Source organism: Guyanagaster necrorhizus, assembly GCF_019112545.1.
Source record: "Guyanagaster necrorhizus MCA 3950 unplaced genomic scaffold BT62scaffold_20, whole genome shotgun sequence".
Taxonomy (NCBI): domain Eukaryota; kingdom Fungi; phylum Basidiomycota; class Agaricomycetes; order Agaricales; family Physalacriaceae; genus Guyanagaster; species Guyanagaster necrorhizus.
In genome coordinates, this window is record NW_025064899.1 from 753,841 (window position 1) to 768,163 (window position 14,323).

A 14,323-nucleotide genomic window follows, 5' to 3' on the forward strand; every position below is an offset into this window, starting at 1 on the left:
GAGGGGTCTGCATCATTTAACGTGAACCATTGACAGATCCTCCGCACTCCAACGTATTAGGCCACACCCGTGTTTGCTGTTTTTTTTTTTTTTTTTTCGCGATTGGCGCGCATCCCGTCCGTCGTCCACTAAAAGAGCCCCACATGCTCGCGTCGTCCCCCGTCATATGGGTTTCCACTCACTCGTAGATCTACCTACTTCCAGACCAGGGTCCCGAATCATCATCCCCTACTGCGCTTTTCCTTTCCTTTCCTTTCCTTTCGTGCCACAGGGTATTCGGGTCCCAAACTTGTTGCTGATGATGATGATATCCTCACACCGATCTCAGTCCACGTCGGTACACAATCACCCGGCTTTTTGATCTCGTTTCTCAAACTTCTACTTCCAATGAATGCTTTTTTTTTCTTTTTTCCGCGCACACATCAACAAGAATGCCGGTTACGGTCGCGCGCGTCGTATTTCTCACCCTACTTTCCAGGATCCAGAATCATGCTTCTCCACTTACCACCACCACCTCTTGCGCATCGATCTCTCTGCTCGCTACGGCTTTCTTTCCCTCTATCGGACCAGGGGGAAACGAGTAGCATGCATCACACCGATCCGGCATTTCCTCCTCTCCTTCCTTCCTTCCTTCCTTCCTCCAAGATCCCAGAATGCCCCCGTGTCGATAACCCTACCCTCATCACAATCAGCTGCTGTTTGATCTCCCTCTCTCTCTGATTTACCTTTACATTCAGGGGGCCACACGCGTGTTTTTTTTTGCGATTGGCGCGCAAAAATCCCCGTCGGCCGTCGCGTGCTCGCTCGTATTTCTCACCCTCGCATGTGCGCTTTCCAAATCCAGGATCCAGAATCGTACTTCTTCTGCTCCACTACCACGACTGCGTCTTGCTAGGGCGAGAGGCTATATTCGCATCGATCTCTTTGCTCGCTACGGGTTCCTTTCCTTTCCCTCTACGAACCAGGGGGAAATGAGCAGAGCCATGCATCATCACATCGATACGGCATTTCCTCCTTCAATGACCGGTGTCCACGCACATTATATGTTCCCTATCCCAGTCCCAGCCACTCCGCTCCATGGCTCGAGTACTTCTCAGCGCTCCTTCTTGACCTCATTCTCAAACATATATGTTTGCTTTTTTTTCTTTGCGATTATACCCGCTACGATCGCTCGTCACCGAATATTTAAATATCGCTTATAGCTACGCCCGCATGCTCCTCACCCTACTCAGGTCCTAAAGTTGCCGTCTCGATCTCCTTCTTATTGTCAGGCTCCCCACCCAACCAGTATTCATTCTCAAAGCTCGGACAACCATCTCTTTTTTCAGCGTCATCAAAACCCTTGAAGAGAAGAGGGGGAGGCGGGGGGAGGGGAGGGAGGGGATTCTTCCTCAGCTCCGCACGGTTAACAAAGTCTACCCTGCACCCTGCACCCTACGGAACGATCCAGCTTCGTGACGATCTTCGCGCGCGCGCACCCATCTAAACTAAACTAAATCTACTGCGAACTATCACTTTCTCACTTTCCCTTCTTGTCGCCTTCCCCTTCAAACGTCGAGGAATTATGCAACGCGCCATTGAAGAGTTCAAAACTAGTACGTATATCCCCAGCCAACAATCATCCGCGAGCTCCAGTCCCGTTCGCGTGCATCCTCCCTCCTCATTCCATTCTGTGGCGTCGCCTCAGAACATGACCTCAACGCAGTCGAGCATCGCCTCCTGACCGACAACACTTTCGTTGTTTCCTGGCAAAAAATTCATTCACAGCCTATTAATACCCAGTGTCTAAGCTATGCTATGGTGGGAGCGAACACGACGCCTACCCTAACCTCAGCCGAATGAAGGTGGTTCATTACCTGCTCTCATCTCCGGACCGTTGGCTCGGCTCAAATCCCTCAGCCCTGTGATGAGTCCATGCTACTACTCCCTTGTCATGGCCCATGACGTATCTTTCCCTTCTCTCCCCCACTCCCCGCAACCTTTACCCTGCTTCAGACACATGAAAGGGACACGAGTTTGCGATCAGCCTGAGTTTTCGCCTGTTGACTACGCTTTTCAGGGATCATCTCCCGAGCTTTTTCGATGCCCCAATTCCACTCCTAGACCAATCAGTTTTCTTTACTATAGGCCCCTCACGTCTTCCGACATATTTTTTTTTTGTTTGCCCAGAGGTCTCTAGCACCAGACATAAAGGGGCCCCAAGTCCTATCCTGTCGCTGGCATTAGTGTGACGTACGATCAACTTGATCCCTTTCATCTAACGATTTTACCTGGTGCTACAATTCCTCCCGGCTCGTGGTGGTTAAAGTTCGAGTCTCCTCCTCAGTGGCCGGCCATCTTTGCTCTAGTTTCCTCGCTACATCCTCGTCCAGTCGAACTTCCAAGTTCGAGTTGCGTCCATCTCAAACTCCGTCTTTTGCAGCTAGTGATAGCCGGTTTCATTTCGCGCCCCCCCCCCCCCCATGGCAGTTCGCTCTAATTTCGATCTCGCCACCTGTGACCTTACACGTGAAGGCCGCTTGTTTCCGTTTATCTTAGCAGCTCATTTTGGGGGCGAGATGATATTAAGCTTGGGCTATTACCTAGTGGCCGAGACTTTTGCTCGTCAGCTGGGAAAGGGGAAGGAACCGAGTCTCGATCACGTCGCTTAACACGGGGAACGTGCGTTAGAAAATTTATAACTGCGATCTGGAGAAAAGCACTCATTTAGAACCGATCTCCCAAATGTTCATGACGGACATCTTTTTTTAAAGTTTCATCTCTTATGTATATATGTCCAGCACATTTCTGTCTACTGCAGGATCGCCGTTTCGATCTCTCTCCCCCGAGTCATGGGGTTACCCTTCATTATATCGAGTACTGCCACATCTGTCCGACATTGTTCCCAGCCACCGAGGGCGAGGGGGGGAAAGGAAACATTAAATAGAATAGCGGCGATCTAGGTACTGAGATGTAGCCTGAGCAGTCGTGCTGCCCGACGTTCATTACCGACTCTTCTTCATTATACCCGCACGCGCGCGATTACTTCTGCATCCCAACGGTGTTTCTTGCGATGATCGCAAATCATCCCCCCCAAGAAGCGTTCCCCCCCCCCTTCCCCTCCCACGCGTCTTCGTGGGGGCTAAACATAAGGAAGAAGAAGAGCGTGCCTTCCCTCTTCCCTACCTTCGAGTTCTTGTGGCGCCGAACATTCGTCGACATGACACTTGAAGGGATTCTCTCTCCCCACGGACGGATACACGTAAAATCCCCATTGGTGGCGCTGCAGCAGTTCCACCGATGTACTTATGCTTGTCATTCAAGGAGAATATTCGGAGGAACCGGGAACGTTTAGACTCCGGGAACGCATGGTATTTACCGAGTCTTGAGTCATAGCGTCGACAAGGTATCCATGTAATAACTCGGACCGCACAGGCCTCTACATTCTCGCAGCAGTATATTACAAGTTTACCATCAAATGACGGAGGTTCAACAGCATACTCTCGGATTCGGGCGCTGGCAGGGCAAGGTGGGAAAAACACGGAAAATCCCAGAGTTATACAGCACCGGTACGCGAGCTTCTAACCTTAGCTCCACTCCAGTTTCAGGAAGGAGAATGTTAATCCCGCCCCTTGGGCGGACATCGGTTTCTGGCCTAACGGAAATACCCATTCCCGACCCCGCCTTTGTGCCGGATTAGGATTAGGGAGAGATCGATAATCGATCAAGCTCGGATACACCCGCAACTAGTATAAAATCCACTGCACCACACCTTGCTCCTTCATTTTTTTTTTCTTTTTCTTTTTTTACCTCCCACCAAATCTGGTCTATCATTTCGTGGTCTCCCCTCCCTTCCCACAACAACCCGCCACTATATCTCTCCCGAAGGGAGATTGATTAACGGTTTTTTGGCGCTGACCTACTCTGTTTGGCTTGGTTGGTAGGATCGATGGAACCAGAGCTCTAGTAGTCATCGATGATCGTGTTGCTAGTTGTTGGAGGTCCAGCGGTGGTGTTTCCGATTTGTTTGTGGTGGCTCTCCCCTTCCCCCCCCTGGTGAGTTAACTGCATGCTCGTAAAAAAGATTGATGACTGATCCCCACCCACCCCGTGTCGTCATCGAGATGAGCAGCTGGTATGAATGGTGCCGTATTCATATATGGGATTCGATGACATTTCATGGCACGACTCCGGCGATTGCGTAAGAGGAAGAAGAGGTGGGGGGGGAGGGGCGGATCCTTCATTATCCAGGACGGGTTTCTCGGATGTCACGACCCGCCGCCGACATGTTGGTGCTGATAACGGCCCGTCGCTCCCTTGCTTTCCCTATGTCCGATGAATTTCAATCTCCTGGCTTTATCCATATGCTCATATGCTCATACTCCCCCCCCCACGCCACTGACGGCCTCTCTCTGTGGTAACACGTAACTGGGGATTTCTCTTGGGATCAGCCATCCTGGGTCGGTTGTTCTTCGTTGAGGTTTCTCGGTATCGGTTGCAACGTGAATGGGGCTTCGGAAACGGTGGTAGGAGCTTGTGTGGCTCAAGAGCAACCCGATTCGCTCGGGGCATGTCTTGAAGGACTTTTGGGAATTCCCTGGCACATGTTCACGGTTCGCTGGAAATAGACCCCTAGTAATGATATGCGGATGAGTCTTTTGTTTTCCAAATGAGTTTTGCCGGGTCCGTTGAGATGAGTGTGAGGGTGTCATTTCGGTCCCGCCATTGCCAATCGATCCATGCAAGCAAGGGCTATACTTGCTCCAGGGCATGATAGGTGCCTCCGATATGAGGGGAGGTTCGCTTAGCGCCACCGTAGCTCCGGGACAATCCTGCGTACCCTTGATTCTGAATCACAGGGACCGCACGTTGATCTACGATTCATGTCACCATGCCATTCGTGGTTAAGTTATATGAGGACTACAGGAAGGTAACACTTCGCCTCGCCTCACCTTCCACTTTGCAAACGTTCATATCCGGCGCGTGTAAGTGATGGTAAGCAAGTACATGCTGTAACCGGAAAGGAGTAAAAATGCCGCCACAAGAGGTCCCTACTAGTCCCGAAACCGAAGAATCGGATGTAGAGGAAAGAAGTCAGAATCAATCTTGCGGCGTGATTGGAACACAAGAGCATTGGGTTAATTGTCTACCCGGCAATCGCGCAATATGTTGCGCTGGGGCCCGCGACATACAGAAAATTCAGCTGGACATTTGACGAAGAAAGATTTATTTTCACATACATCTGAAGGCCTGGGGATTGAAAATTGGCTGACCCGGTGAGCCTGCAAGTATATCATACACGTGTAAAAAGGATACATAATTGGATCGGCCCACAATTTACGCAGACCATGTCGTGTTGTTTTCATATCACTGTACTGCGGCAGGAGTGTAAGTAAGTATCATTCAAAAATTTAAAAAAAGTCACTGCATTGGCATGAGTCATTGTTACCTGCCATTCGCAGCCGCCCAAATTGCCGCCGCGGGGCTGTACCTCCCGGGAGCGAAAAAAAAAAAAAAACAACCTTGTTCGGTGCCTCTACTACTAAGTAGTAACAAACTCTCGAGCCTGCCCCTCCAGTCTGCGTGCCACTAGACGTAAAAGAAAAGGGGAATAAAAAGGCGAAAAAGGGCGCAGTCGGGGATTAGATCAGAATCTTACCCAGAAAGGCAGTGAATGGACCCTGTTTTCGAACATGAGGCACTCCAGCTCAGCCCATATAAGACCGACGCGTCCCACTTTCACTTGCCTCCTCTCCCTCCCTCCCTTTTTTTCCCTCTATCAATGGACACTATAAAGAGCATTCTTTCGCCTTTGGGCATGAACACCGGGGCTATTCAGGACACGCTTGTGGGTTTCTTGTCTCTGATACCTACCAGGGCCCGTCGTCGTTGACCGCGCTACCGAACAATAGAAACTCGTCGTCATAGGGGGAACCGTCGAGACAGCACGGAGAGCATCGGTGTCGGCATGGAATGGTTTTGTAGATTGTATGTTGGTCTCCCCTCTGGACCCTGCATACTTACTGGAATCCTCTTGCAGCCTTCTTCCTCACCGCGCACTTTAGCCAGGAAGATTACCCGTATGATTGGTATGCCAACTTCTACAGCACTACTCCCGAATCTATTCTTACCATGGTCGTTCCTAGGCTGATGCACTGGTTATCCAAGGTACGCTTTCGTCGGAAGGGAAGAGGGGGGGGAGCGCTGGGGTTGGGGTAAAGCGCTTACTCTTTTTTTTTTGTCTTTTACAGCAACCCGCTTGGGGCCGGAGCCGAGAGTTCGAAATCACGACACGTTCCACGGGCCGTAATGGCCTCACGCAGTCCACCACTGGCGACCTTGATGAGGATGAGGACGACGAGGACGACGCGCTCGTTCATGGTCGACGGAAACGCAAGGTGGCCTTTATGCCAAGCATTGGTACGTATGCTTTCCGACCCTTCCTTTTCATGACTCACGTCGCCACGTACTCGACCCTAGACACGACGCATACCATATATTATCGCGGTCACTGGCTGAGAGTACGTCTCGACCATCTATGTGTTTAGGCAGGGGCTAATCTTCTGGCCCTTTCACTCAGATAACCAGAACGAAGCGCTACCCCGATTACGGCCACGGATCATCCCTCAAGATCAGGTAAATATTACCTGGTCCCGTCTCTCCGATCTCGTCGTTCCATCAAACTCAAATACTTCCTCCAACAGTGTCGTAGCACGAAATAACGACATTCTCAAGAAGCTCGTCCTCGAGGCAAAGCGAGAGTACGAAAAGGACGCCGAACACCGTGTCCATATATTCCTCGCCGACACGTAAGTCTACGTTTCCTCCCTCTCCGAGGTGACGTGTCGGATGTCTTACCCTAATACAAGATCCTATCCTTGCTGGCGTTGGAACGGCGCTCGACAAAAGCGACCAATGAGTTCCATTGTTCTCCAACCTGGTGTCAAAGATATGCTTCTCGCTGATTGCAAAGACTTTCTGTGTTCGGAAGAATGGTGCGTGCTCATTTACCCCCAATGAATTGAACGCGTTTGAATGTTTTTTTTTTTTATTAACTTTCCCAGGTACGCCGAAAGAGGTAATATCATTTTGATGATGGGAGAAAGAACTCGATGCTAAACCAAGAATAGGAATTCCTTTCCGACGTGGGTACCTTCTGCATGGTGTACCGGGAAGGTGCGTTGCTTTCATATGCCATGTCCCATTAATTAATGAATCCATACCGCAGTGGCAAAACCTCCCTTATCCACTCTCTCGCTGGAGAACTAGGGCTAGATATCTACGTTGTTTCATTGTCATCAAAGGGGTACGTGCCGCCCCCCGCCCCTTACTATTTGCCGTGCCATGTATCATTCCTAACCCACGCTTCTACAGTATGAGTGACAACACTCTAACGACACTGATGGGACACGTGCCATCAAGGTCTGTCGGTCTCCGAAAACATACCCCCATTCCCACCTCTCATCTGACATCAATCCCGGCTGACATAGATGCATACTCCTCTTGGAAGATCTCGACGCGGCGTTCACCCGCTCTGTAAGCCGAGACTCAAATTCCACCGGAGCGCCCACAACAACGACCACCACCGCCGGTACCTCCGACAGCAACACCACCAACAACGATGGGTCGACTCTCAGTCTCAGTGGGCTCTTGAACAGTCTCGACGGCGTCGCCGCCGCCGAGGGTCGGTGAGCTAGTACTTTGACGTTCCTAGATCCGACTTGTCCTGCTTATACGGCTCCCTTTCTTTACCCTAAACAGTCTATTGTTTGCAACGACCAACCACATCGAGCGCCTCGACCCTGCCCTGAGCCGTCCAGGCCGGATGGACGTGTGGGTCAACTTCACGCACGCCACCAAATGGCAGGCGGAGGGTATTTTCAAGTGTTTCTTCCCTTTCAAGCCTTCATCTGTCAACTCCTCTACTCCCCTCGTTGCAGCCGCAGTCGCCGCCGCCGCCGCGTCGTCGTCGTCCGACTCTTCGCAGAAGAACCTTCCGGGTTCGAAGCGCAAGTCGACGCATCAGATCCCTCTGTTAAGCGAGGAAGAGATTTCAGAGCTGGCTAAACGGTTTGCTGAGTCCATCCCGGAGGATGAGATGAGCGTGAGTTTTTTGTGTTTTCTGTGTATTGGGATAAGTGTTTTTTTTAACGTTCTCGAAGGTCGCAGCCCTACAAGGTTACCTCTTGAAGAACAAGACGCGTCCTCGTGAGTGTGTCGAAGAAGTCGCGGAATGGGTCATTCAGGAACGTGAGACGCGTGAAAAGCTAAAGAAGGAGAAAGCCGAGGTTTTTTTCATTTCCCTTGGATCGCGCCTTTGAATTTGGATTTTTGACGTCAATATTTTATTATAGCGTGAGGCCAAGGAGAAGAAGGAGGCTGAGGAAAAAGCACAGAAAGAGGTAGGCGTTTTTTCCGTTATTTACGCCCTGCCCATTGCTGAGACATACATTTTTTGCGTGATTTAGAAGGAGGAAAAGGAGGCCAAGGAGGTCGGTGTATATTTATTTTGCTCTTGGTTTGATGCTCATAAATATTTGCTAATTCAGAAAGAGGAGAAGGAAACTAAGGAGGTATGTTTTCTTTCCCCCCCCCCCCCCCCCCCCCCCCCCCCTTTCCGTTACATTAGCTCACGGCAGTCGCCTATCAGAAACTCGAAAGGAAAGAAGCCCGAGCGAAGGCTAAGAAAGCCCTACGCGCAGAGGCAGCTGTGAAGAGTGAACCCACTGCAAGCACTGAGTCCACGGCGCCCACTACCGCCGAGTCCACCAGTGACTCCTCCTCCTCGTCCGAGTCTGAGAACACCACAGGTGTCGACGCGGACACTGAGGAAAGTGTGACGTCTGAGGAGGAGGATGCATCATCCACTACGGAGAACGGGAAGAAGAAGGAAAAATGGGTCGCGGTGAAGGGTCAGTCGACCGCTGAGACTACTGATGACGCCACCGCAGAATCGACGACATCGTCGTGATGATGCGCCGATCTCTCTCATCTTTTGCTTTTATTTACAGCCTCCGTCTGATCGTCACTCTCCTGTCTTTGTCCCAGCCCGAAAGGTCTCCCTGCCCCTGCCCCTGCTCCAGCTCATGTCACTCACTGCTCAATGCTCCGATTCTCATTCCATTTCGTATACATCTTAGTGGTCCCTCTTCCGTTACCCTGTCCTCATGTTTTTGGCCGGCAATTAGAATTCATTCAAGAGGCGTCTTAAAAGCGTCTATTGGACTGTCACATTACCGCACAGAATGAGCGAATGAGGTGTCATGAGCTGTGATATCTGAGGTATGTATTATTTTGGTTCATGGCTGTATATATATATATAGTGCGTGTACGAATGGAAGAACAAAACACGACGTAACATTAATAAGAACAAGTCATGTAGAGAGATTCATATCGATTTCATGTTAACATCCGAGAGCGTCTTAAATGCCCCCTTGTACGCATCCAAAAGCGCCTTCACCCTCGTCCGCTCGGCAACTAGACTCTCGTCCTCATTAAGCATATCCGCAAACAGCTCCGGCTTGTACAGCGACGCAACCAGCCGGTTCTGGACCTGCTGCGAAGTATGATTCACAAGGAAATGCATAATCGCCTTGGGCACCAAATCCAGGACGCTCTGTCTGACAATCTCAAAGTACGAGGTGATGAGGGACCGGATAAGTGAGGTCTCCATCTCTTCTCGTACATTGGGATGGCTTGCTTCCGGAGAGATCTAGAAAATGTAAAGGCGTCAACAACCGGAAAAAAAAGACAAAGCGTTAGTTCCCCTCACAGCTTCTATATGTTTGCCGAGACTCTTCATGTCATATGCGGCACTGTTCCCATCTAAAGGACGTCGACCAGCCATCAAACCAGATGAGACGGCAGGATCTGCACCCGATGTGTCTCGCCCAACAGGGACAATAGCATTACTGCTTGACCGCTCCTGTGGCCCCGCTCCAGACACGGGGCCAGGTCCGTTTGGACCAAAGAAGTAATTGAGGAACGTTTCCCTGGCTGAGGATGATGAGCCAGAGACAGAATGCGGCCGATGGGGCTGGTTGCGCAAAACAGACGGAGTCTTTTTGGTGAGAGGAGGCGTGGAAGAGTTAGTGGTAGCGGTGGGTAACGTTGGTGTAGCTCGTGAGCGGTCATGGATGGTGTTTGACACGGAGCGAACACCATGAGCTCCACTCGTGGTGCTGGTGGTATCTTCCGATGAGGTCTCGTCTTCATCGTCTGCCGAAGAAGCGATGCCGTTTATAGGCTCGGTAGACGCAGGCTAAACAGTACTAAATCAGAACGGACATTGCATTATTGTAGGCAAAACTTGCCCGTGGAGGAATTGATGGCCTACTCTGGTACTGCATGGGTTGTGCGTTTATCGTTCCAGAAACGAATGCCGGATGGTTCGTGTTGATGTAGGCCGCCTGAATAGCAATAAGGCTTTGTGTATATTCCGATGTGGGGCTCAGACGCTCCCGCAGCAACTCTGACACCACCTCTACCAACTGCGCATGAAGACGAGGGAATCGTTGCAGCTCCTGCGAGGGTTACAATGAGACCGTGAATTGACCAAACGCAATCAGTTACATACCACGCTCGTACAATTATGACATATCTTCACCAGCTCCTCGTATACCAGCTCCACACACCGAAGACTGGGCGCTTCTAGCAGTTTGATCTGAGGCTTCACGAGAAGATCAAACGCAACTTCCGGAACGAAGAGACTCGGTCTTGGGCCTGTCGAGTTGCGGATAGCTGTTCGAATGTCTTGGTCGTCTAGGTTTTGCGTAGGCTCAATGGAGCTCAATGCATGGCCAAAGATGTCGTGGAAGATGTAATATATCCGTGCGCCGCCGGACAATTCCTTGGTTGAGATGTCAATGTTGGTGCCGTCAATCGATGAGACGAAGTCCCTCGCGAATTGGGTCATGAGTCGTAATATCAATGATCCTTGCTGTACACAATTATTTAATGCTGGCAATGAGAAGATAGCACAGTCAACGCACTTGGTTCTTGTCCCCAAAGACAGCGGCGTCACCAAACGAGTTGAGTTCCTGCTGAGCCTGCCCCATGAGTGTGTTGAGCCTCGCTTTCATGTCAGGTAGCTTCTCCCTGATATGGTTCAACAGAACCTTTCTAGCCTTCAGCCTCGTTTCTTCCCACGCCTATAATGAGCCACCCACCTGATTTAGTGTTTTAGCCAGATATTTAGTACCATTCTTGTGGGAAATGTTGCGGTAGGCGGGATGATTGCAGAAATACTCCGTCTCACTGTCCAATGCGTCCTTCATGCTTTTCTCAGCGTTAATATCCTGCTGACTCCGATTAACAACACCGATGAAGCCGAGTTTGAGGGAATACACGCGACCAGTGAGGATGTCGAGCGCGTTTGTGCCCGCATCCATGAGGTCGAGTTTCGTTAGAATGCCAATCGTGCGACGACCTTGGGGGTCGACTGTCCGTGCGAGCTTGAGAGATTCTGAGTTAGCCAGATCGACATTGGCTGCTGATACCGACAAAATAACACTGCCAGGGTAAGATGGGGCGATTTAGGTAGCTTTGGCGGATCCATACCTGTTCGGATTAGAAATATAATCTACGACGAGGTTGCGAATTTGACGCTCGATGTCGCTAGGTTGGTCGCCGACTGGGATCTTGAGGCTGTTGAGATAGACACAGAAACATAGGACGCCTGTCGCACACCTTTGTCAATCCAGGTAAATCCACCAGTGTCAAATCGAGAACATCCGGACTGTAAATCCTCAGCGAGATGGGTAGCTTACTGACACCCTTGTTCTGGCCGGCGACCCGAAAGGTTTCCTGCTCTATCTCTTTTCGTATTTCATTAAAGTCGGTGAATCGCTTATCGACATGAAGGAATTGGGCCCATTCGGTGTACGGCAGGTTGTTGGGAGACGACTCGAAAGGCACCGGCGTATGTATGAGTTGGAGGACAAGTGGTCGTCTTGTTACAATTCCTTGACCGCGGGGAAGGAAATCCCGGCCGACGATTCTAAAGGCAACATCAGCTGAGATGTCGCAAAGAAATTCAGAACTTCATACGTCTCCAGCACACTGGATTTGCCTGCCGACTGACTGCCCACCTTTTGAAATGGGATTTAGTAGAATTCGAATGAATAATATGAAGTTATACGCACTACGACGAGCTGCGGCATATCCAGTTCTCCTCCTAAGGATCATTTCAACTTTTGGAGATTTCCAGAATGTAAAGGCACCGACCAAGGTTACTGAAGGTGTCCTGGAGTTTGTTAACCAGCTTTATAAGATCGGAATCCATGGCAGGCTGGCAGTGATGGGTTGACGACGGAGACAGAATGAGGAGAAGGGACAAGATTTTTTGTGCGCGTCGCGTCGCTACGGCTGCATTCCTTTGCGCTTGTTTGATACAAATGTGAATTACGTAACGCAATGCTTTTCTTAGAGGCCTTCTCAACGCGCGTCCTCGGCCAGTGCCGCCAGTACTGGTTTACAGTCGATATCTTTTTTTACTCACAGAGGAAAGGGTTTACATGTCTATATTTTGATGAAATAAAATAATTCAAGGCTGTGATAGACGAAATCCGATGCGTGGAAGTGCTAAGTTGCCATAATAAGTGATACATTTTCGGGCCCTTCTGCAGCACCGCAACGTTGGTGAAGCCCTTAGATCGAAGAGACGATACAGACAGATATGTATCTATAACACAACTCATTGCATCCTGATGATGTCTCCCTCCAACGTGACTCTAGCCTTATGAACTAATGACCACTGAGAACATACTTTAGGTTTCTGCCACAAGAAACCGGAGCTGACATCATTGATGCCGGTTCATGTAATTTCACCCTTCCACACACCGTTCTGGAGCACGGGTGGGTATCGCCCGGAACGCGCTCCTGCACGCGACCCATCATCGCTAATTTATTGCTAGCAACAAACCAACACGACATAAGCACTTACCTTTACGAAGCGGCAAATAATGAGATGCATAGAAGACCGGGCTGTCTCAACCTTTAATGCATTTTTGACATACGTTGCGGAAGAGTTTGACTATAAGGTTATCTGCGCGGAGGAGACCCTTGTAAAGTTCGTCCTTGTCCCAACCTTGCTGCTCCTGTTTCAAAAACTTGGAAGTCATCAGAATTAGCATGGCTGCCTATGTCGATCCATGCCAAATGGAATTATAAACAGCACTGAACAATTGATAATGAATGAGACCCGATCTCGTGGAATATCATTCAATTGGCGGCAAAAATTTTAGATTTCAAGTGCTACGTGTTTATCTTGAAGCCAAAATTTAAAAGCAGAAACATTGACCACAGATCTGCACTCGATTGGCGGGAATTCGCCATCAAGCAGGATACCCTGTTCAAAGACACGCAAGATGCGAAATCGAACCCGGAGACGGTTGGTCGGGGTGTTGCGTCGGGTAACCTCAAGCCGAACATGAGCGTAGACTTATCCGTCAACAATAATCAATAGAACATCATTATAATCAAACCGTGAATACTGACCTTGTTGTCCAGGTTCGACAAGTCTCCGAAATTCAGGCATGGGCTTGAAAGAGAACAACACCTTTTCAGCCTGATGATGTTCGGACAATAGGTGCAAGCGCACCGAACCTTGGGGAAGGCATAGAGGAAATGATTCTTCCAAGGACTGGAGGAGTACCGAATCCTTCTTCAAGCGTAGCTTCAGGAGGGCGCGTATATATTCCGACCCGATCAAATTTCGGTCAACTAGCTTGTCTTTTAACAGCAGCCGCAGCAGTTCCCCATTTCCCTCCACTAACTTGTGCAGCGGAATCGACCACGGCGAGCCGTTAGGCAAGCATAGGTCTTTCCCCAAGCTAAATAAGGACGGTTCGCCCTCTGGAGTGATGCGAAAGCGAATACCACCGCTACCGGCAGGAAGATCGGGGTGTGTCCAATAGTAAAGAAATCCTCTACAGGACATAGGGAAGGGAATATTGACTTTGCCAACCCGTGAGTACTTGAAACGTTGTGTGTAAACGCCCTCTTCCGGGAGGCTTACTGCAACCATACCCGAGAAGTTGCAGAGGTCATTCCGTGACAGATGAGTCGGGTTCAGCGTCGAGATATCCGGGCACCCGCGTTTGAGCAGAAGGGATGTGACAAATGCACGATGGAATGTTGGTGGGCGTCCAAGACTGATTCTCCAGAACACGTCAGATAAGCGTGAAATCATTCCGCATGCTGAGATTGAGCTGTCGTCAAGTCAGTGTCACAGGCGCTGAAAAACTGACTGAAAACGAACTCTTTTCACAAAACTTGATTAATTGATTCCTCTGAGGTTCGAGTTCAGAAGTACGCGCTTCTGGAAGTTCTGCTGCAATGATCT

At 50.0% G+C, this 14,323-nt stretch overlaps 6 protein-coding genes across 6 annotated transcripts in view; 4 read left to right on the top strand and 2 right to left on the bottom strand.

Moving 5' to 3' along the window:
- BT62DRAFT_981884 (uncharacterized protein) overlaps positions 1-361 on the top strand; it is a gene marked incomplete at both ends in the record, with an annotated part of 1,295 nt that extends 934 nt beyond the window's left edge. Inside the window, one exon of the mRNA XM_043189641.1 lies at positions 329-361. Within this exon, the coding sequence (XP_043037483.1) occupies positions 329-361 (33 nt within the window). The remainder of the gene's footprint in view (positions 1-328) is intronic.
- A 2,087-nt stretch (positions 362-2,448) lies between these two features.
- On the top strand, positions 2,449-3,088 carry BT62DRAFT_934570 (uncharacterized protein). The gene has a single exon (XM_043186752.1). The coding sequence runs from the start codon at positions 2,463-2,465 to the stop codon at positions 2,649-2,651; it is 189 nt and encodes a 62-aa protein (XP_043037484.1). The 5' UTR covers positions 2,449-2,462; the 3' UTR covers positions 2,652-3,088.
- Positions 3,089-3,120: 32 nt separating this feature from the next.
- BT62DRAFT_934571 (uncharacterized protein) lies at positions 3,121-4,040 on the top strand. The gene is made up of 2 exons (XM_043186753.1): positions 3,121-3,915; positions 3,972-4,040. Exon 1 carries the CDS (start codon positions 3,458-3,460, stop codon positions 3,677-3,679), a length of 222 nt encoding a protein of 73 aa, XP_043037485.1. The 5' UTR covers positions 3,121-3,457; the 3' UTR covers positions 3,680-3,915; positions 3,972-4,040.
- A 1,702-nt stretch (positions 4,041-5,742) lies between these two features.
- On the top strand, positions 5,743-9,407 carry BT62DRAFT_934573 (P-loop containing nucleoside triphosphate hydrolase protein). The gene is made up of 20 exons (XM_043186754.1): positions 5,743-5,827; positions 5,892-5,967; positions 6,020-6,068; positions 6,126-6,147; positions 6,231-6,399; positions 6,460-6,500; positions 6,560-6,615; positions 6,684-6,788; positions 6,849-6,974; positions 7,044-7,057; positions 7,110-7,155; positions 7,208-7,285; positions 7,354-7,401; positions 7,470-7,667; positions 7,741-8,083; positions 8,142-8,267; positions 8,334-8,381; positions 8,448-8,471; positions 8,529-8,552; positions 8,630-9,407. The coding sequence occupies exons 1-20, from the start codon at positions 5,762-5,764 to the stop codon at positions 8,948-8,950; spliced, it is 1,980 nt and encodes a 659-aa protein (XP_043037486.1). The 5' UTR covers positions 5,743-5,761; the 3' UTR covers positions 8,951-9,407.
- BT62DRAFT_934574 (uncharacterized protein) lies at positions 9,188-12,356 on the bottom strand. The gene is made up of 11 exons (XM_043186755.1): positions 12,205-12,356; positions 12,123-12,154; positions 12,028-12,068; positions 11,668-11,977; positions 11,539-11,618; positions 11,148-11,490; positions 10,971-11,096; positions 10,556-10,918; positions 10,293-10,502; positions 9,752-10,240; positions 9,188-9,691 (listed from the first exon to the last, which is right to left on the bottom strand). Exons 2-11 carry the CDS (start codon positions 12,138-12,140, stop codon positions 9,368-9,370), a joined length of 2,304 nt encoding a protein of 767 aa, XP_043037487.1. The 5' UTR covers positions 12,141-12,154; positions 12,205-12,356; the 3' UTR covers positions 9,188-9,367.
- Positions 12,357-13,065: 709 nt separating this feature from the next.
- On the bottom strand, positions 13,066-14,218 carry BT62DRAFT_307322 (uncharacterized protein). The gene is made up of 2 exons (XM_043180454.1): positions 13,477-14,218; positions 13,066-13,419 (listed from the first exon to the last, which is right to left on the bottom strand). Exons 1-2 carry the CDS (start codon positions 14,168-14,170, stop codon positions 13,220-13,222), a joined length of 894 nt encoding a protein of 297 aa, XP_043037488.1. The 5' UTR covers positions 14,171-14,218; the 3' UTR covers positions 13,066-13,219.
- Positions 14,219-14,323: the final 105 nt, after the last annotated feature.

Bases quoted from the DNA above. Each gene is read 5' to 3' on its own strand.
- BT62DRAFT_934570 (XM_043186752.1), top strand. From the start codon at position 2,463: ATGGCAGTTCGCTCTAATTTCGATCTCGCCACCTGTGACCTTACACGT.
- BT62DRAFT_934571 (XM_043186753.1), top strand. From the start codon at position 3,458: ATGACGGAGGTTCAACAGCATACTCTCGGATTCGGGCGCTGGCAGGGC.
- BT62DRAFT_934573 (XM_043186754.1), top strand. From the start codon at position 5,762: ATGGACACTATAAAGAGCATTCTTTCGCCTTTGGGCATGAACACCGGG. The intron at 6,148-6,230 runs GTACGCTTTCGT...TGTCTTTTACAG, and splicing joins TGATGCACTGGTTATCCAAG to CAACCCGCTTGGGGCCGGAG. The intron at 8,382-8,447 runs GTAGGCGTTTTT...TGCGTGATTTAG, and splicing joins AGGAAAAAGCACAGAAAGAG to AAGGAGGAAAAGGAGGCCAA.
- BT62DRAFT_934574 (XM_043186755.1), bottom strand. The intron at 11,491-11,538 runs GTATGGATCCGC...TTACCCTGGCAG, and splicing joins TATATTTCTAATCCGAACAG to TGTTATTTTGTCGGTATCAG. The intron at 10,503-10,555 runs GTATGTAACTGA...TAACCCTCGCAG, and splicing joins GTCATAATTGTACGAGCGTG to GAGCTGCAACGATTCCCTCG.
- BT62DRAFT_307322 (XM_043180454.1), bottom strand. From the start codon at position 14,170: ATGATTTCACGCTTATCTGACGTGTTCTGGAGAATCAGTCTTGGACGC. The intron at 13,420-13,476 runs GTCAGTATTCAC...TTGACGGATAAG, and splicing joins TGTCGAACCTGGACAACAAG to TCTACGCTCATGTTCGGCTT.